This window comes from Fukomys damarensis, unplaced genomic scaffold (assembly GCF_012274545.1).
Source record: "Fukomys damarensis isolate Sample0158 unplaced genomic scaffold, DMR_v1.0_HiC HiC_scaffold_23, whole genome shotgun sequence".
Taxonomy (NCBI): Eukaryota; Metazoa; Chordata; class Mammalia; order Rodentia; family Bathyergidae; genus Fukomys; species Fukomys damarensis.
In genome coordinates this window covers 34,361,181-34,381,928 of record NW_022900935.1, presented here as the reverse complement: position 1 = coordinate 34,381,928, position 20,748 = coordinate 34,361,181, and the positions used below count along the sequence as shown (strand labels likewise).

The window sequence follows — 20,748 nt, the reverse complement described above, 5'->3', positions numbered from 1 at the left end:
AAGCGCATGGTCCTGATAGTATGGTTCCCATTTTATAGATAAAGAGAAAAAAACTACTCAGTATCCCCTTGCTGGCCATTCACCCATTCATTTAACAGATGCTTGCTGAGGGCCTTCTCTGTGCCCGTCTGGGTACCGAGGCTCACTGGTGACAAATCCCACCCAGTCCCTATCGTCACAGGGACTGCACTATGCAAGGGAAAAGCAATGTCACTGGAGTCATCCTGTCAGTGCATTTAAAGTTTCAGGTATAACAACTGCTACAAAAAGAGCTTAAAACTGAGCTTAAAATATGAGAACCCAGTGGAGAGTTAGGGGTCATGGATGGTTTCCCTGAGGAAATGTGCTTTTGCTGAGATCTGAAGGGAGAATACAATGGATCTGGTGAGCAGAGGGGGGCAGAATATCCCTGGCAAGGACAGCAGCATGGTCACAGGCCCTGTGGGAAGAGAGAACACAATCATAAAGAAAAACGTTTGATTAGAGAGGTGAGGTCAGTGATTCAGACTCCCGAAGCCCTCGGCCTTACCCATCCTGCCCTACCCTTACAGGACCAGATTGTAACGATGGTTAAGTAATGCGTGGTGAACTCTTTTCCTGTAGATGTCCCCGTCGATGGGAACTGGAATTGCTGGTCCACCTGGTCATCATGCTCCGGAGGACTAAAAACAAGACAAAGACAGTGCAACAACCCAGCTCCGCACAATGGGGGCAGCCCCTGCTCCGGCCCCACATCAGAAATGGCCAACTGTTAGGGGAGGGAGCAGATGACACCAATGAGCTGCAGAAAGTGGGGGGCCTGGGGACCCCTGGGCCTCTGCCCATACCACCCCACTCCAGCTCCCACTGTGGCCCACTCAAGATAGAGCGAGGACAGCGCCATTCGGGCCTGGAAGGTAGAGATGCTAGTTTGTAAAATGCACGATTACTTAAATCAATAGAGTTAAAAGCACTGGCATTCCCAAAGAGGACCTTATAAAACTCATATCTCCCACACTATACTTTCATTTCACTCTCATTTATTACTGGAGGAGTTCTATGCTGCTGGTAGTCCCATCCTCTAGCAGTGATGACTGGCATACAGTAGGTGCCTAACAAGGAACTGACAAACGGATATGAAGTTGTTCTTTCCTTGATGAGTACAGGTTCAGGTTCAGCAATTATGGCAGCTCGAGTTTCTTGCATACCACGATGTGCCAGCCACCACTTCACAGTCTCAGTGCGTTCACAGCCATCTCCCAAGACAGGTACTCTTCCTTATTAGCCCTACTGAAGAGTCAGGGGAACGGAGGCTTAAAAAAGTTCAGACACTCGTCCAAGGCTACACAGAAGGTGGGCAAGCTGGGCTGCACCCCGGGGCTCTAGAAGTGTAAACTTGGAGCTTTGATGGTCTCCTGCCTCTCAGTGCATCAGCATCTGGTTAATAAAGGATTTTTCACAAAATAAAAAGCAGAAGAAAGCACTGTGTGTGCACTTGTGCATGCATGTGCGTGTGCTGAGAGCCTCCACTGCTGCTGCCAGAGGAAGGTGGGGCTCAGCTCCCCAGCTGCTGGCAGAGGCCAGGTGGAGCGGTGCATATGATTGACCCTGTGTAGGCTGGAGGTCAGGTGTTAATATGAAACAATCGGTAAGAAGATTTCGTATCGCTTTGCTCAGCCATGACCTCCAGTGAGCTAAAGGAATAGCAGGGCTGGGAGCCAGGGCAGGTCCTGAGCTGGATCCCAGAGTCGGGGCAAGTTAAGGAAATAAAGGGAAGGCTGAGGCTGCTGCAACAGAAACACATTGAGGAGCGCTGGATGGAAGTACGGTGGGCGCATGGTGCCCTCCCTTCCCCTGTCCATGAGCTGATCTGTGCTTTCCACTCTGCTCACTTCGTGCAAACACTATTTGGGGAGGAGAGTGCTTGAATAAGACAACTGATCTGAAGGTTACCAAACACCAAAATAAGCTTGCTTTTTAGATTGGCAAATGAGTATCTAAGCTCTCTTTCTCTCATTCATTCCATCCATTAAAAATGCCCTTAAGCTTTTCTTTGCTCTTAGACACTTCCTGTTGGATTGAAAAACTTTAGGTGAATTTACTAGAAAGGGATGGGGAGGTGCAGCTAGTTAAGGGTGAATTGGGCTCGTCCTCCTTCTCTGCCACCAATTCCCTGTCAGCCAGATCAGGCGCTTTGGATTGGCTACCAGATTTGTCTGCTGGGTCTGAGACCTCAGCACATACACGGCACAGCACGGAAGCTTGGTCCCTGCCACCCACTGGTGTGGCCTGAACAGCTCTCTGGAATGAAATTAACAGAACAAGGAGCTGCTGGGGGGTAGTAACGGCAAGTGAGGTGATTCTGTCTGCCTTCCTGCCTCCCTGAGTCCCCTGAATAGAGCTGACAGGTCTGGGCCCTTGTTTGGTTTAATATTATTGCTTTGCTGTCTGCTGTTCTTTCAACGGGCTAATCCAATAATGTTTTATCTCTTTCATTATACGGAGGCTGTATAATTTTCTTGAGTTATAATCTATCTTCTTTTAAGATTCCCCAGAGACAGGGAAGAGCAGCTCTGTCTTGGTTGACGCGAGGCCCGCTCGAAGCCGACACTAGCACAGCGAAGCAAGGGCCGCCAAATTAAATTCCGAAATCTCAATCACAGCCACCGCTTCTAATGGGAAATTTGAGTTGATTATGGAGATGACAGCCCAGGTCCACATTTATTGCATTTAGCAGAAATTGTTTATCCTATTAAATATGGTCTTGAAGGAGAGACAATTGAATTGCAGAGCACCGGTGAATACCCGGGTGACGCCCAGGCGCTGCTAAACTGGGTAATAATTATATTCTTATTTGCAGGCTGAACTTCCCCGCGTGGCTCTTTTTACCAACAAATGCATTTAGGCGGAGGCTGAAACGTAATGTAGGAATTAAGCAAAATAAATGCAAACTGTGCTTTTGGAGAATATTGGCAATGGCGTACCTGGAAAGCAGCCGAGGTATCTGAGGGCGGGGGTGGAAGCGTAGACACGAAACAGGACGCTGCAGTGTGGGGGAGTTTGGAGCTCTGAGTCCCTGGGCATGCGCTTCTGCAAAGCTGTGAGCCTCTCCGCATGCTTCCTGTCAGGGCGGGGGGGGGGGTCCCAAGTGACCTTGGGCTGATAACCTCTGTGAGGATAACAACTATTATAATTACGTTTAAAATAGAAATAATAATAATAGCTGCCAATTCTAAACTGCTTCCATGTTTATGAAGTCCTTTAGCTTATGTCTGGCAGAAAATCCAGATGGAAGGAAGGGCCCGCTCCAGCAGTGTAGTAGGCTCCAGCCTGCTCCAGGCCCTTAGACACAAACCTCGGAGAGGGAGTGCCTGGGGCAGGAGCCCATAAGAGGCGGAGCTCTATTCCCTGGGCCTCCCTGCTCAGCTCTGGCCCCACCTGTGCCCTGCTTCTCATGATAAAGGTTCAGGCCTAGCGAGGCAAAGTTGAGAGGTGGTGGAGTCCTTATCTTTGTCTCTTCCTCTCTTTCTTGCCTCCCCAGCTGGCAAGAGATGAGCAGCTCTGCTCCCCCACCCACTCCCTGCAGGCCATGATGCGCTGCCTCACTACGGTCCTCAAGCCATGGGGCCAAGCGGTCATGTGCTGAGGCCTCTGAAACTGTGAGCCAAGATAACCTTTTCCTCTTTTTAGCTAGACTGCCTTGGGTATTTTGCTGCAGTCATGGAAACGAATACCTTTTCTTTCCCTTCCCATTTCGCCCTGTAGCTTTGTCATCACAGCGTGCATGCCTGTGCAGTGTTCCTGGAGGAATGCAGCCTGGAGACGTCCTCAGTGACATCCTGCCTGTTCACCCATGTTTCTGGTCACTGCAGACACTGCGTTATAACTTATTAGCTCTCGCTCCTTCTCAAATACAGTGCTCACGCAGGCAGAGACAGTGCGCTAACATTTCCCCAGGGCAGGTTCAGTGCCTGGCCCTAGGTGACCACTGGTGGGTAATTGTGGCAGGAATGAAGGAACTAATAGAGAGGGACGGTGGGGCCGAGGGAAGAGGCTTCATGGGCTGGTGAGAAACTGCAGTGACTCGGTGGCACATGGAGGTGGCACTGTGCCCCTTGAATGCACTGCAGCCCCAAAGACGGAAGCAGCCTACGCGGCAGGGAAGGGGAAGGTGCCTCCCTTGGCTTGTGGGCTGCAGTGCCAAAGAGGAGTGGAATAGAAGACAGCAAGTACACTGGACATCGGGAAGGGACTGATGGTGCCTGCTTCAGGGCTGGCGTGGTGACACCCTGGGAGCAGCTGGAAATCCCCAGGGAAGCTACACAAGAGAAGGGAGCCGGAAATGCTGTCCCTGTGGGTCGGGTCAACCTGACAAGCATCTTCAGAGACTGATGAGGAAAGCCAGGCCCAAGAAATTGTACACAGCCTACAGGATCCGTGGCAGAGACGGGAAAGGGCAACTTAAAAAATTCCTTCTTGCAGTATTCCGCCTCAATCCCCATTTCTCTTCCCTGGATTGGTTTGGAAGCTGGACTCTAACAGCGACATGTGGAGTGGGGCTTGGCAGGTCTTGGTGGATCCCTGTTTATTGACTGTCTTCATGGTATCTTAGTTTCCTACGCAGCGGTTTTCTTTTTGTGTTACTTTGCCCCGTGTTGGGCCAGGTTCAGACTGGGAGGCACTGAGACACTCCCAGGCCTGCAAAGCAGGTGGTAGAGAAGATGTCGCAATTTCTTAGTCCCAGGTGGAGGCAGCCTGAAGGAGGGCTGGCAGCAAGGAGCTGTGCATGTGTGCTGTGGACTCGGGCCTGTCTCTGGGACTTACAGCTTTGTGGCTATCAGCAAGCCAAGCTGCATACTGTACCTGCTCATCCTTACCTGTAGACGGGCATGATGGAGGCTTGCTGAGTGCCACGTAGATCCTTGTGTGTAGGAGAATACCCTGGGCCCGGCAGCCCTCTTTAATTAACTGTGTCATTGCCGCTGTGATTTTCTGGGACTCTCACAATCTCAACAAGAAGCTCAGGTTGTTGGGTTTTTCGTTTTTGTTTTTTTTTTTTTTAAGTCTTTTAAAACTGCTTTAAATATTTCAGTGCAAAACGTACTACAACACATGAGAACAAAAAGCCATAAAATGGCTCAGCTGCTAGGAGATATCTTAATAAAGGACAAGGAGGGCTTTTGTAGCCCAAGCTCTGGGTTATTAAGGAAAAATGTAACCGCATAATAACTAATATTTGCAGAGAGCATTACTAGTTACAAAGAACTTTCGCATATCTAATCTAGCTTAATCCACTCAGTGCCTACCAGAGGAAGGATGCAGTATCTGTCTCTGACAGGTGGTGAGACACAGCCAGGGAGAGACAGCAATTTGCCCAGGACCACACAGCTTGGAAGTGGCCGAGTGCAGTCCAAGAGGGGTCGGGGGTGGTGCTGCTGTCACTAGGCTCCCATCTCCCGCCATGGCCAAAGCACATCCGGGTACCCAGCCACCTGCACAGAGGACACAGCGGAGAAACCGCATGTGTCTGGAGGACTCTGAGGCTGACGGAGGGATACAAGTCCTGCCCTTGCTCCAGCAGTGTGACTTTCATCAGGTCACTAGGACTCTCTGTGTCTCACTGGAGAGCACAAGTGAGGGTGGGGTGACATGATTCCCCTCAAAGGTGTAAAGTGCCCCAGAGTGCCAGGCAAATGGCGGAAGCTCAGCTGCCTTCACTTTCTTGGGTCCTGAACAATCAACCTTTCCTACCTCCTGCCTTCTTCTCCCTGTCTAGCCTCTGACTCCTTGCATTTCCCAGAGAGGAAAGGAGGAGGAATTCTCGGCCACCTGTCTCAGGGAGTCAAGTGGCTTCTCTGATGTTCCCCTCCATGCAGGGGCCAGGACGGAGCCGCCTCCCCCTTCGTTGCACCATCAGTTATCTCACCTGCACACCTGGCAGCCCCAGGTGTCCCTTCATCCATCATTGGCCATTGTCCGGCACTGTGCCTCCATCCCCCACGGCCTCCTGCCACATGACTCCTTGTTAATAAGCCAGTTTTCTCACATCCTGAAAACTATCTGATTCTGGCCCCTTGTATCCCAAACACCATCCATCCATCAACTGCGCTGCACACGCTTGGTTAGGAAAATGGGAATGGGGGAGGGGGCAAATAATAGATAAAACTTCTCAGCTGTTATCACTGAAGAAATAGAATGGATAAATAGATCTGTCAGACATGTATCATGCCACTGGACAGCAAAGTCTATTTGTTAAAAACAGGTTAGGATGGGAGGATTTATCTCCCATTTTAAGCTGTTAATATAGAAGGGAAACATATTTTCTTTATCTCTCCCTGGGGAGGGGGGAAATCCCAAGACCATGAAGGAGGAATTTTTAACTTGATTTGATGGACTTCCCCTCACTAAGGTGCAAACGGTGAGTTCTCTGGTGAATCCGTGCAGCCTCCGGAAAGGGTGCGGGCTCAGCTGTGGTTTGATGCAGCCGGTGGGCTGCTGGACCCCCGAGTCCATAAGCTTCCCTCTCGCCTGCCAGACACGGAAGCCACTCTAGGCTTCGCCTCCACCCCCAGGTGAGGTTGAGGACGCTGGAAAGGGCAGGGAGAGCGCGAACAGAATGGCGTTCTGCAAGAATGGTCAAATGTGCTGCACTGGGTGGGGCACTGCGCTCCCGAGGTAAATAGGAGGCCCCACCTGCTCTGCCAGAGCCCCTGGGTGGGGAGACTGACCGAGGAGACGGATAAAGCACAGGAATTTGGGGGCAGAGAACCGTGTGAGCATGCAGCCCCCGGCGGGGTTGGCGCCCCGGGTGGATGGACACCCTACCCCGTGTCCTGAAGGACCCCTGACGAGCTGGGCAATGTGGGAGCCAGGGCGGGGAGGGCTTCAGGGAGCAGCATGTGCAAAAGGCCTGGAGGGCACAAGAGGCCTGGCTGTGTGGGGGCTGCACTGGAAACGGTTCTTGGGTTCTGCACGCATTGACTGGGCCCCAGGCGGAAGCCGAGGACGCCTCCGGATACTGGGGACCTAACCGTGAGCAGACCTGTTAAGGAGGGGCTCGCTGGACCCTCCGGGTTGCTAAGCAACACCACCCTGGGCTAGGGCTACTTCCCCACACTTTTAGGGGCTGCGAAGGCAGCGGAAGTACTGGCTGATTCGGACTCGGTGAGGCCACTCTTCCTAGTCATCTGTGCTGGTGGTCACGTCGTCCTCCCATGGCAGTGGCAGTGACGAAGCTAGTACCAGCCCGTTATGGTTAGGATTTCAACATAGGGATTGGGAAAGACACAAACATGCAGTCCATGGCACACACCAAGAACAAGAAACAGATCAGTAATCACAGGCAGTGGTAAATTCTGCGCAAGAAAAATAAATGACAGGAAGGGTGAGCCTCTTTCCAAAGGGCAGGCAAGGAAAGTCTTTGAACAGGTGAGGTCTGACCAGAAATTTGAATTGTGTGAGGACATGACCGGTGGGAGAGCTCATGGAGAGCTAAGCATTCTAAGCAGCGGGGAGAGTAGGTGCAAAGGTTCTGGGACAAGGTAGGTTGGACATGTGTGAGGAACAGCCAAGTGGCCTGTGTGGCAGTGTTACCAGAAAGGCCCAGTGACAAAAGCTGAGGTCCAGACTCAGCCATCCCCAGGCTGAGAGGGACCAGCACGGGTCCCCAAGGTACTGGGCAGAATACTCCCTGACCTCCAGCATGAGTTCCAGCTCTGTGATTTTGCAGGAGACATGTCACCTACACAAATTGTAATGTATTTCTCACTGGCTTGGTTTTTCCACTCTGCTAGCCACCCCATCCCCGTTGGCTGCCATCCTGTTTCCCTAGTCAGGCTGTATCCCACAGCCACTGGGCTTCCTTCTAGTCTGGGACCTACAGCATTGCTCACAGATCTCCGCTGCCAGCCTCTGCATCTTCCCATGCCTGGGACAGCATCTGAGCCCCCTCTCAGGGCCTGCACCAGAGATCACCAGCAAGTATGCTGCCAAGGGGAGTGCCATCCTCCCAGGAGGAAGTGCCCTTTTGCTGATCTGCGCCATATCCGTCCCTCTCAGCACGAACTTTTCCATCACCCATTCCTGCCACCCTCCCTCTGCCCATTTTCTCCCCCTGAAGCCACACTGTTCAGAAGACATTCGCTGAGAGTTGAACTCTTTAGATCTTCCCCTCTCAAAGAAGAAAAAAAGAAAGCTTCCCCCTACTGCCTTTCTGTTGCTAATTTACTTTTTAAAAGACACCTTATCTAGATGAAGATTAGATCTTTAAACTGTGTGTTTAGACCCACTTTCTAGAAAACCTGAGATTATAGATCTCCTGAGAGCATTTTTAGGGAGAAGATGTGGAGGGCCGGGCCCTACCTCTGTAGCTGTAGAGGCCCCATTATCCAGCGTGAGAGTGTAGGGGTCATTCTTGATCTAAACCATAGCAGCAGCGCTCTGCTGCTGGTTTTGGCTCGCACCTGATCCAGGTAGCTGCTTAAACCTGCTTTCTCCCTCAGATTGCTGTGCTGGCCTTCCATTCCTCCCCGTTGTCTGTGCATCACACGCTGTGCTTCAGATCCCTCCATGGGCAGGGGACCACCGGGAACTTGGTGTTCAGGGAAGCATGAGCTTGCAGTGCTGCTTTTCCAGTCCTGGCCTGCAGGCTCTGTGATCCTTGAGACTCGGTCTTGCTGAGACTCAGTTTCCCTCAAAACTCAACATCTCAGAGGGCAAACCTTGGGAGGCCTTGACAAGACCAGGTGAAGTAGTACAGATGGACCTCTGCATTCCTGCCCTGCTCGAACAGTGCTCCATTCCACTCCAACTGTAATGACTCCTCCTCTCTCAGGGGCTCTCAGCCTTGGCTGCTCTCGGAATTGCCCAGGGAGCTTTGAAAACTATTAACATCTGCTCCCAGTGGTTCTGATCTAAGTGGTCCAAGGTGCAGCAGCCTCCAGACACCAGGGCTTGTAGAACTCCCCAGGTGCTCCTAAAGTGAATCCAAGGCTGAAAACTACTGTTTTTAGATAAGGACTGAAAGTCCCTTGTACTGTGCCCGCTTCCCTGGGCTATTTGGCCTTTGGTCACTTTGTAGCATAAATAATAGAGTACATTATTAATAGAAGTTAATTTTAAAAGTCAAAACTGTTCTTTCAGAGAGAAGATCTAAGTTCACTTAGAAGTAAACTTCTAAGCCGTATGCTTTATAGTGCTAATAATGGTGACACTAAAAATTTAATATATAACAGGCACTCTGCTGAGCGTTTTGCATGCCTCGTTTTATTTGCTTTCACAACCTTCTCACTCTCATTTACATGTCCCCCCATACTCTTTCTCACCTTCAAACTGTCTCATGATGGATTTCTATGTGTCTGTCATGAGGCACCCCCCCCATCCTGTTTACCTAGTTGAAAAATCCTCCAAGATTTGAGTCCAGCCCATGGTGTCCATGATACACACATTTAGGGGGAAGACGAGTCTTGCTTTCACCTGCTCCTGTTTAACATTTATTTTCTGTGCCATATATTTTGGTACCAAGCCAACAATTAACTTCCTGAAGCCCTAACGTGCCCTCTGGTTGTTTCATGTACAGTCAGCCTGCAGTATCTGAGGGCTGCATGACTGCAGGCTCAACCTATTTGGGAAGGAGGTGTGGTTAGGCTGGGATTGCTGCTACTGTACTGAACACCTACAGGATTTTTTTCCTCATTTGCTAAACAAAACAGTATAGCAAGAATTAACATGGTACTGAACTGTATTTGGTGTTCTGAGAAATGGAGAGATGATTTTGACAAACACAGGAGGATATACACATACCATTTAATAAAAGAGGCTTGAACACCCCTGGATTGTGGTTTTGGTGGGGGGATCCTGGAACCTGTGGATACCGAGCAATGATGACAGAAGTCTTCTTCTTCCCCTAACAGGATTAAGAACTGGAGAAGGCAGGAGGCATCAAATTTACTCTCCCATCAGGGACACTGACCAGTACAGAGCTCATTTGTGAAATGACTCTTGAGTCCCTTCTCTTGTCCAACCAAAGATTCTACAAAGATGCAAAGCACAGTGCTGAGGACACCATGCTGGAAAAACAAACGAACGAATGAACACATGAACAGCCAAACAAATCTGATTCCTGCCCTCAATATCACCTTCTCTTGGGCAAGGACATGTCACAAATACTTACAGGCCATATGGGACTGCCTCTCTGCTGTGGTCTGAATATTTGTAGCTCACCAAATTCATACATAGAAACCCTAATCTCAAGTTGCTGGTATGAACAGGCTGGACTTCAGGAGGCAATTAGGTGACTTAAAGGAGGAGCCCCTAAAGCAGTGGTGACAAACCTCATGCCACAACCTGCTGTTTATCAGCATGGAAAGCTCTAAAAGGTTCACCATCACTGCCTCAGAGCCCTCCTGGCTCCTTCCTTTACATGAGAACACAGCAAAAAGACAACTGTGTTAAACCAGAAAGGGGCCTTCGCAGGCACTGGCTCTGCTGGCCGCTTGATCCTGGACTCCAGAACTGTGGGTAACAAATTTCAGTTTGTAAGCCACCTGATTTCTTGTTACAGGAGCCTAAATAGACTAGCACAGAAAAGAGATCCTAAGAAGTGGGGGTGCTATGATAAAAAAACCCCTAAAGCAGGGGAGCAGCTTTGGAACTGGGCAATGGGCACTGTCCTGTGAATGGACAGAGAAAACAGTCTGTGTTGATTTGCCCTTCCCCCAGTTGAAGATGCCTGCATCCACAGCACCGCCCCCTGCTGGAGCCTGAGGTGCTCAGCAGGCCTGGGTCTGCACTCTCTGTCCTGGGCACCAGGCACCTCCATTCTGGGGTGCAGGGTTGTTGCACTCTCTCTTCCTTTCCTGGGTGCCCGCTCTGCACGCAGACCAGGAGCTCCAGCAGCTCCAGCGACCATCTCCTTTGGCTCCTGCAGAGAAAATGCCAGAGAGGTTGGTGGGGAGAAGCAGAGGGCTGGGAAGGCAAGGAGGCATGACCGTCCTGCCCTGGTGCAATGGCCTGCAGTCCCTCCTTGGGGAAATGCCTCAGGGTAGCCAAGCAACACCTCTGGGCTCACTGCCTGGCACTTAATTTGAAACCATGGTTGGAGAGAGAAGAGGCCACGGGGAGCCCATCTCATGAAATTAGAACCTGCAGTTCCACAGAAGATGGATAGCAGAGGAAGGTGGGAGGTGCACTGTCCAGGAGAAAGGCATTGAACCATCGGAGGGTGGCAAGAGCCTGGTGGGGGTTCTGAGAGCGCTGTTAGCCAGATGCATCTCCAGGGTGAATCACTGGGCTTTTGTAGAAGAGTTTATAAATCCGACCCCTCAGATTCTGACAATGAAGTCTCAGAGGGTGATAGATTCTCTGCACAGTTGCAGAACTATGGACTGTCTCCAGAAAACAGCCCAGGGCTGCTGGCTCCTGCCGCTTGGTGCCTTGGGGCATCTAAGGCTGAGTTTCTGACTCTACGATGTGAGATGGGTGGACAAATCCAGTAGAATATTTCATTGTTATTTTTAACACTACTTTTCTCCTAAATGAAGTCTTTCATGGACCCTAAAGTGGAGTCAGATGATAGTAAAGCCATTCTGTTGGAAGCTAGGGTTTCTATCAGGCTTTCTCTCCTCCCCTGGGACAATCTGAGAGCACAGTCATTAGATTAGGTTATCTTCACGGGCCTTCCAGCTCTGTAATTACACTTCCTGGCAGGGCAGCCACAGAGGGGTTCTGCCCCCCACCCCATCTCTGTGACTTGGTTTACTGGGGAAACCCTTGGGATGGATGATGGGCTCCCCAGCCTTAGAGATCCTTGTCAGGCGACCTCTGTCAGACTGAGAGTTCGATGTGGTGGCCCCAGGGTCCCCTCTGCCACTTCATGCTGTGTATATGTGTGACTCAGCTTGCCTGCCACTGAGTCTGGGAGAGGAGTGACTAGGCGGCCCATACTCCCTCTCTGTCTCTTTGCTGTGTGGACCCGGATCCAGAAGTCACTGGTTCTGAGGGCTCTGGAGAGATATAATTATAATCACCAGGCTTGACTCACATCTATCTCTTTAAGCCCGGTGATCTGATAACAGTACCGGCCCACACCTCCTCCCCACTCTCCAAAACGAGAGTCACTGAAATTGCCTCAGAGGCTCTGAGGACAAATTTCCTGACACTCAGGGTGGGAAACAGTAGAGGATGGTGATGAGGAGCATGGGTCCTGGCATCCAACCCTCCTGGATGACCTCGAGCAGGTTACCTGACCTTCCTGGTGCCCCAGTTTCCTTATCTCTAAACTGAGGTGAATATTAGCGCTTATCTTGTAGGGTTCCTGGGGAAACTGCCACGTTCATGCATACATGGAGTGGCCAGAATGGCTAGCCCAGAATAGGGGTCCATTATTTCTGTTCATCCATTTGTCTTCAGTCCCTTGGGAAAGCTGCCTGGCTGAGGGGAGCTGCAACGTAATCTGTACCCTGCTGGTGAAGACAGCAGAGCCCCAGCTGCTGGAGCAAGGGCTGTCTCAGCCCAGAATGGTTTTCTTTTTCCCTTCCAATTCTCCCACCTTTCTGGCAACAAGTCTGTCTAACTCAGCGGAGGGGACTGTGTACTAATTGGCCCTTATTCTACACATCCTCCATCCTCAGGACTTGGCTTTTCTCACCCTCCTGGGTCGCCTCTCTCAGAATCCCTCCTACCAAAGAGCTCTTAGGGAACAAAACCACTTCCTTCATCTAGAAAAGGAGAGAGATTCAGACAGCGCCAACCCAGGACACATCTTTTACCAAAGAAAGAGACGACCCACACCTCTGTCGTGTCTGTATCTGGCTTTATCGTCAACACCACCTGTGAGGAATATGCTGCTGTAATCTCACTTCCCAGGGCTGACCCAGGTGCGAACTGGCAGCCCTGGAGTTCCGAGGCCTGTCTGACCCCCAAGCTCTGCCGTCCCACCTTCCGTTTGGAAGTTCTCTCCCAGTGAAGGGATGACAACCCTCTCGCATCTCATTTTAAAACCAGGTCCGCTGGGTGGAGAGCTCCCTTGAATCCTAAAGAAGTTGATATGTGTGGTTTCTTCCAATCCCAGCTGAATTAAAAGATTTTCAGCTTCACACTAACAACTTCCATCTTGCGGTCAACATTTGCTGCAGCCATCAGAGACTCAGCGGTTCTAGGGATGGAAAGACACTGAGACCGTCTACCCAGACATCCCCTGGATGAATGAATCTCTCGTGCAGCTTCCTGTCACATGGCCACCCAAACCCTTCCTCACTCCATCCTTACCACAAGGCATCTGGAAGAAAGTCCTTCCTCATCCAGCCCCAATCCCTTTGCTAGAGCTTCTCTCCATGAGTCCTAAGGACTTCATCTCTGTGGCTGCACACAAGTCACATCCCTTCCCACGTGTTGTCCGTGTGGCTCTCATTCTACCCGAGTCACCTCCATGCCCCGGGTTCCCAGTCCATCCGGGTCCTCCTCTCACGCCATGGGCTTGGATTTTCTAACTCCCCTTGATCACCCACTTGGCTTTGCCAATGTCTGATGAAGTAGAGCCGAGAGTAAAGTTCCTGGCATAGTAGAGAACAACCTTACTCTTTGCTTCTCCGAACCCTGAGCTTTGCTTCAGCAGTACCTGTATCATGGGGGTGAGTTGGTGAAAAGGAGGATTCATGTCCCTAGATTCATCTTTAAGGGAAGGAATTTTTCAGCCTTGTGCGGTTACTTTTTTTCTTTGTCACCTGGCAGTCCATGCTGCAGTGTATACACATAAAACCTTGTTTGCCTCAATGTTATTTTCCATCTACACTTCTTCCTGGTACGACTTATTGCTAGTGGGTTGAACTGCGTTCCACCAAAAGACATGATCACGTCCTAGCCCCCACTGCCTGTGAATGTAATCTGATTTGGAAATAAGATCTTTGTAGATGGGATCCTGGCTAAGCTGAGGACTGTGCCAGATTAGAGTTGTTCCGATCCTATGACCTGAGAAAACAGACAGAAAGGGAAGCCTGGCATGTGAGGAAGGAGGCAAAGGTTGGGGCATCTACAAACCGGGGGATGCCAGGGCTCAGCAGCAGTCAGCTGAGCTGGGAGTGAGGCTTGAAGCCCATTCTTCCTCTGAAGCTCCAGAGGAGCCAGCAGAGCCAAAGACCCTGGAGTCTGGACTTATCATTCCAGTCAGACAATAGAGGGCCTGATGTCAGTCAGGGAAAATGCATAAGAATCATGGCACATGACAGGGGAGGAAAAAAACTCCTAGGGTAGTGGGTGAGCAGGTCCACAAAGGAGGGCCCAGAACCTCAAAGGCCCTTTTTGCACTGGCTCCTGGGAACTGGGCCAGGCCGGAGCTGAGTAGGATATGTCGCTCTTACCCTCTTTCTCCATCCGCTCACAGGCAGGGCCCTGGCGACCTTGGCCACACTGGCACCGGCAGCTGGTGCCCTCCAAGATGGGCACTCCATTGTTGAAGCAGGGTCCACAGCGGCAGGGGTTGAATTCTATCAGGTACTGGTCCAAGGCCCGACGCAGGTTCCAGCGTTTGGTCTCTAGAGACCCCAAGTCAGTATGCAGCAGCACCTCATGGATGGGCTGCACCTGCAGGCACAGGAGAGTACAGGAGAGGCCCAGGGACCTCCCCGGGCTCCTTCCTTTCCTAGGGCCCGGGACCTGCTTGCCTGTCAGGCTCTGGCACAGGTGCCCAACCTTCTCCAGCCATCGTGGATCCTGGCCACCTGTCAGTAGACAGGCACTGAACACCCAGCTCAAAGATGACGGAAATGAGGAGATGCAGCTCTGGGTGCTCAGCGAGTGGCTCAGGAATACACAGATGTTCAGGGCAACAGCCACTCCGGAGGTGGACCTGGGCGCTCTGAACCACACCCTCCCCATCCCAGAGGCGGAAGAGCCCTCAGAAGTTGATTCGCGCCAGCTCCTCTGCTGCCTCTAGCGCTTGAGGAGCGCAGCGCACCCCCGCGTCTGGGTGTCCCAGGGAACTTTCCGGTTCTGCTTTCCACCATTGCATGAACAAAGGCAGCTGTGCTACGGCAGCTGAGCGATCCCCTGGCCGCACGAGCAGGGCTCTCTGGTGGTGGGTGGAGTCACCGGCAGCTGAGGCCACACTTCGTAGGGAGATCCTTGTTGGCAGGAGTGGGCTGGCCTGTGCCTTGCAGATATTTGGTGGCACCTCTGTCTCCTGATACCACAAAGGTCATCTGGGGGCAAAACTGCCTTGGGCGGAGAACCAGTGGGTGAAGGAGGAAGAGCATTGGATCTGGAGTCTGAAAACCTGGCTTCAAATCTTAACTCTCCTACTCCAGCTGTGTGATCCTTGCCCAGTGGCAGGCTGAGCTTCCTTCCTTTGTGGGAACAGGCACTCTCCTGGTTTAGGGTTTAGGGAGGACAAAGGGAGGTGACACGAAGGAAACGCTTGTCACACCGTGAAAGCAATAAATGACACTCGCTTCGTGGCTGTGTGGCCTAGGAGGCTTGCCTGCCCCTCTCTGAGCCCAGTCCTCTCTGTACTATACAATGGGGAGAGTAGCTACTTCCTGGAATGTGTATGAGCTGTGGAAGTAATGAGATTAACATTGTAGAGGAGAGGGAAGAGTAAAATAAAAATAAGGCACCGTTTTTACTGGTTAGGTGTGATGATAGTGAAAAAGAAAACCGACCGGACCCTGGTGGTGCTGTTCAAACTGCGCATGCACACGCTAGCCTCAGCACGCTTACCATGCTGCTACGCATCCCAAGGGATCCAAAAAACGAAAGCTTTCTCCGAGGAACCCGAGGCCCCAGGAGGGAAAGTGATTTGCCCAAGTGGCAGGAGTGAGCCACAACAGGGCAGAAGGGCACTTGTCATAGCCTTGACTGCTTCCTGGAAATGAGGACAGAAAGGTCTGTGGTGACGGACCTTGGCGTGTGGTCAGGGGCCTTGGCAGAAGTCACCAGGCAGGTGACATCTGGGCTGTTTGGGGCCCAGCCAAGGGTAGGAGGTCATTTACTGGAAGTGCAGGGAACTCTGCCCCATGGCCGGGATGTGGGTACAGGACGGCTGCCCTGTGGCCCCGGCGGCAGCTGACTCAGCTTCCCTTTCACCTTGCTGTGGGGTTCAGCACTCAGCCCCCACATCTCCCTCCCAGGACTCCTCAGGAAGTGGGAAGGAAGCACTCCCTGGGATGGGCAGGTGGGACTTCAGGGAGTGCAGAGAGGTGGAGAAGGAAGGATCTTACATGTTAGGGCTTGGGAGGCATTGGCAGTGATCTTGCCTCCATTTTATAGATGAGCACACAGACACAGCAGAGGGAAATGACTCAGCTATGGGGTGCAACTAACACATAATAATATGTAACCTAGCCACACAATGTACACCACAGAATCAGACTCAGTGCTCGCTTACACATAAACACTGTGAGCTCTGGAGACGTGTGAGGAAGACAGTTTCAGCTCTGAGTATCAGGTCCCAAATAGCTACTAACTGGTCTCTCTGCCTGTCTGTCTGTCCTGTCTTTCCTTTGATTCATCCTTCATTTCTCCAGGAGCTTTCCCCTTTTAAAGCAAGTTGCTGGCAGTATCCCTTACATACTGAACTCTGACCGTGGCTTACAGTGTCAGGTTCACACTTCTCAGGGACAGTGTGGCTTGTGAGGAGATCACTCGTGTTCCCATCAGTCTGGGGTGGCTCACCCTGGACCCTGTTATTTGCCAGCAGCGGCCTCCATGATGGACCTGTTTTCTTGATTGATATTCATGAAGCACCCATCCACCCCCTCTTTCTCTCTATCTCTCTCCTGGTGATTATGATATAACTCCACAAACTGGGGCTCCAAGGATGGAGTAACTTGTCCAAGGTCACATGTGGAAAAGGTAACTGAGCCACCATCCAAACTGTATCTTTCTTCCTCTAAACACAGAGCTTTTTTTACCCCCCCCCCAAGATATTTCCTCTCCAAGTTATGAACCTCAGACTTCCTCTTGGACATTTTGCTCAAGGCAAACACAAAGTTCACCTCTTGACCATAAAAGTTTATATATTTCTCCTGATATCAATTTTACCCCAAGATATCCTCTCCAAGTTATGAACCTCAGACTTCCTCTTGGACATTTTGCTCAAGGCAAACACAAAGTTCACCTCTTGACCATAAAAGTTTATATATTTCTCCTGATATCAATTTTACAGTTTTTGCCCGAATCACTAATAGCTTGATGATAGCAATTTTCAGACCCTGTGTGAATTACAGGTGCGTGAAAGTGGTCCCTTACTTACTGGAGAAGAAATGAAATCAAGGTTAATCTATCTGACCTTTCTCTTCATAGAAAGCAGAATGTTATAATAGACTTTTCGGCTTAACTGTGGGTATGTGTTTTTGAAGCATCTTCATACCTGTGATTTTAAATACATGCAAAATAATGGGCAAGGGTAGAGAGGAGATGGTTGGGAAACACTTACTATGTATTTCACTGGAAAAGTTGGAAACATGAACTTTTTATTTTAGTGGACTCTTCTGTTATTAAGAGAAGAGGTCTGAAAATCCAAGCACATAGGAGCTCTGTGTCCTTCACAATGATTTCCCCAGCCTCCGTTTCCTAATCTTTTCCACGGGAGAAATGTCTTTTTCTGAGAGTCTCTGTATACTGAGGGAGAGATAACTCAGAGCAGGGACAGAAAATACTGTGGTCCAAGCCCAATCTGCAGCTGGTTTTTGTCTGCCCCTGGAGCTAAAAATAGTTTTTACTTCTTTTAATTTTTTTTTTATTGGCAATACTAGAAATGGATCTCAGGGCCTTTGAGCTAAGCTAAACTTCCTGGCCCTTTATTTATGTATTTGTTTATTTGTTTTTGAGACAGGGTGAAGTCTGTAAATTGTTCAGGCTGGCCTTGAACTTGCCATCTTCCTGCCTTGGCCTCCCTGAGTTCCAGGATTACAGGCATGCACCACCACAACCAGTTTGGTTTGTACAATTTTAAAGACTTGTAAAGAAGAAGAGGAAGCATAACAATTACTGCTATGATTACTACTCCAGCTGTGCGTCCAAGACTGCAGGTGGCCCACAAAAGCCTACAATATTCACTATCAGGTCCCAGGAAAAACGTTCACCAACCTGTAACATCACAGCAGGTGTGTCTTTGAAAGTGTCGTATGTATAAATGTGAGATCTTTGTTGAATGTGGCCTAGCCCTGTAGAACTTCTGGTTCTGCCAGCATAAACCTGGGCCCCAGCGACAGAGTATATTTCAGGCCCTCTTTCCCCAGGGTGGTGTCTGAAGGGCCACCCTCCTCTTGGCAGGCACGGGCAAGACCACCAGTTCAGCGTGCCGTTACATTTAATCTTGTTCTTTGATGGGCTTGTAATCAAAACTGTAAAATGATCTGGTCTACTTCACTCGCATTCCTCATAGATGCGGGGTTTCTCCAACTGCGAAAAGACTTACCTCAAAATCGATGACAACAGGATTATACTTTAATGATCTCCCCCAGGAGCGGTACGCATTGGTGCTGCTGTTTTGTGTCAAGCCCTCAGCAACACCAGAACTGCCACCTCGCACTCGAACGATGACGTCTTCCACACCCATGGCATTCTTTGCTTCTTCTCCTATCAAGAAAATGGCTGAATTAGTTCAATTCCCCAAAAGCCAAAGGACTGGCTGGCCAGCCACGAGGCTGGGCCCAGTGTTCCCAGCCCTCCTCTGAGATGATTCCCCTACTTCTACTCTGCTCGGCTGACTAGCAGGATAAGGTGGAGGAAAGGACCAAGACTTAGAAACAGATTCATCCTCCAGAGCACAGAAGACAATGGATGGCCATTCATTCCTAGGTCAAATGTTCGTTCAGCACCTGCTACCTGCCAATAGGTCCAATCAAATATTGTAAGTGCAGTGAGGTATGTCATCATAGGGTCCCCTGAGGGCACAGGGAATGGAGGGGTCAGACATTCCCTGGGGGAAAGGGTGAATTGTACAGAAAGGCCATTGTTTGCCTAGGGAATGAAGGACCACAGAGAGGGGAAGCAAGCTGACTTACAGCCCTGAGGCCGGAGCCTAGCACAATGGATGTAACTTGACTCTCACTATGTGCTTCACCCACCACTAGAAACTCTTTCATAGTCCCTGAATCCTCTGTGTCTCACCCGGAAAAAAACACACTCACGACGTTTGATGAATAAATGAGTCTTTGATGAATACAGAGACGCCTACATTGACTTGTTCAGAAAATACCACCTAATATTCTTGTGTAATCCTTCTCTCATCATTTTTCATTGAGCTTGGATTTGGGTTTGGTAATCATATTCTCCTCTGTGAGTAAACTTGTTTCCTCCCTCCCTCTGTTACTTAACAAGCCATCAACCCGGCAGACCATTTTTCATTCCTTTCATCCCCATTCCTGCTTATCTTTGTCTAGCACTTGAAGTCTAGGAAGGTGCCCAAAATACAGTCAAGCATTTCTCAGGTGATGTCCGTGTACGTTAGATTCAAAATGGATCCACGACCTACAGGTCATGGTTTGGGGTATCAGCACCTGCGGTGCGACTACTGACTGAAATGGAATCAGCTGGGGGGCTCACTTTCTTGCCCTGATTTCATGTCCAAAGGGAAGTCTAGCTTCTGTTTGGGGGAGACGCATGGCTCAACACTTGCCCATTTTACCAGGTCCAGAGTTTTTACAAAATTCTCCTGATAGACGTCCTTCAATTTTTTTGTTATCACCAAACTCAAAGCCCAGAGCACCTCCAAGGCATTTCTTAGTATCTTCGCTGGTAACACCTGCAGTAGGGAGACAGAGAAATGCAGACTGCTGACGAAGTGGTACGAGTTGCAACGGTGCAATCAGCTCACAGCAGTAAAAGCTGACTTCAACCTTCGAGTCCTGGAGATCTGGCTTGAAGTCTCAGTTTGTTTGTTTTTTTTTACCCCAAGTCAGTTTTCTGTCTAATCCCAGCCCAAATGCTTCTTGAAATGAGAAGGGATGTGTATTGCACATACTAGTTGTTCAGAAATCCTAGTTTTCTCCTCTTTGCCCGTTCTCTCTTAACTCCCCTTGAGGCACTGATTCTAAGACATGTCTCCACAGGGTCCTAGCTCTGCATACTGCCTGACCTGTGACGGGCACCATATTGCACAGGCTGTCCATCAGTATAAATGTCTCCTTCCCTTCCTCTTCCCCATCTTTCTAAAATCTACTCAAGCTCCCATCCAAATATCAATTTCTCCGAAGAGCTATTTTGGGGTCAGAATAATCTTCCCCATCTTCAGAGATACCAGTGTTCTTTGTTTGGGCCTCAGGGATCATATTCATTGTAATTCTTTTGGGTAGGGTCCTTCTTGTACCCCAAAAGGGTGATCAGAGACCTGCTTGAAGATGGATAGATCACCATAAGAAGTTTGCCTGCTCTCATGACCCCACTACGCCCATCAGTTCCACATTAGCTAGCTCTGGATTTGTCCACATCTAAGGAACCTGCATTTCAAAGATGGAAGAAACACTGCTTAAAGCAGGAAAGCCACAGCTCTGATCCATAGCCTGGCTGTGCACAAAACTGGCAGCCGGCATAGGTCTACCTGACAAGACAGGGCCAGACGAACAGAGTGGAGCAAGACAGGACCACACTACGGAGCCCAACTCTACCCCTAGTGAATGGGGCCTTCTGAAAGTCATGAACCACGGTTTGAACTTGGAAACATCATTGCTTTTTAACTACAACTATGAAATAATTTCCAACCACAGGATTATTCTGGCACACACAAAGGAAAAAATAATTTAAGCTTGTCATTCAATTGAGCTAAGGATTAGT

General features: G+C 50.0%; 2 protein-coding genes across 2 annotated transcripts in view; one reads left to right on the top strand and one right to left on the bottom strand.

Moving 5' to 3' along the window:
- The window catches only part of C8b (complement C8 beta chain), a 38,003-nt gene extending 36,541 nt beyond the window's left edge, over positions 1–1,462 (top strand). Inside the window, exon 12 of the mRNA XM_010603633.2 lies at positions 604–1,462. Coding sequence (XP_010601935.1) covers positions 604–755 — 152 coding nt within the window. The 3' untranslated portion in view covers positions 756–1,462. The remainder of the gene's footprint in view (positions 1–603) is intronic.
- An 8,476-nt stretch (positions 1,463–9,938) lies between these two features.
- Positions 9,939–20,748, bottom strand: part of C8a (complement C8 alpha chain) — a 52,612-nt gene continuing 41,802 nt past the window's right edge. Inside the window, exons 8-11 of the mRNA XM_010603634.3 lie at positions 19,595–19,720; positions 18,392–18,552; positions 14,334–14,556; positions 9,939–10,900 (exon numbers count right to left, since the gene is read on the bottom strand). Coding sequence (XP_010601936.1) covers positions 10,749–10,900; positions 14,334–14,556; positions 18,392–18,552; positions 19,595–19,720 — 662 coding nt within the window. The 3' untranslated portion in view covers positions 9,939–10,748. The remainder of the gene's footprint in view (positions 10,901–14,333; positions 14,557–18,391; positions 18,553–19,594; positions 19,721–20,748) is intronic.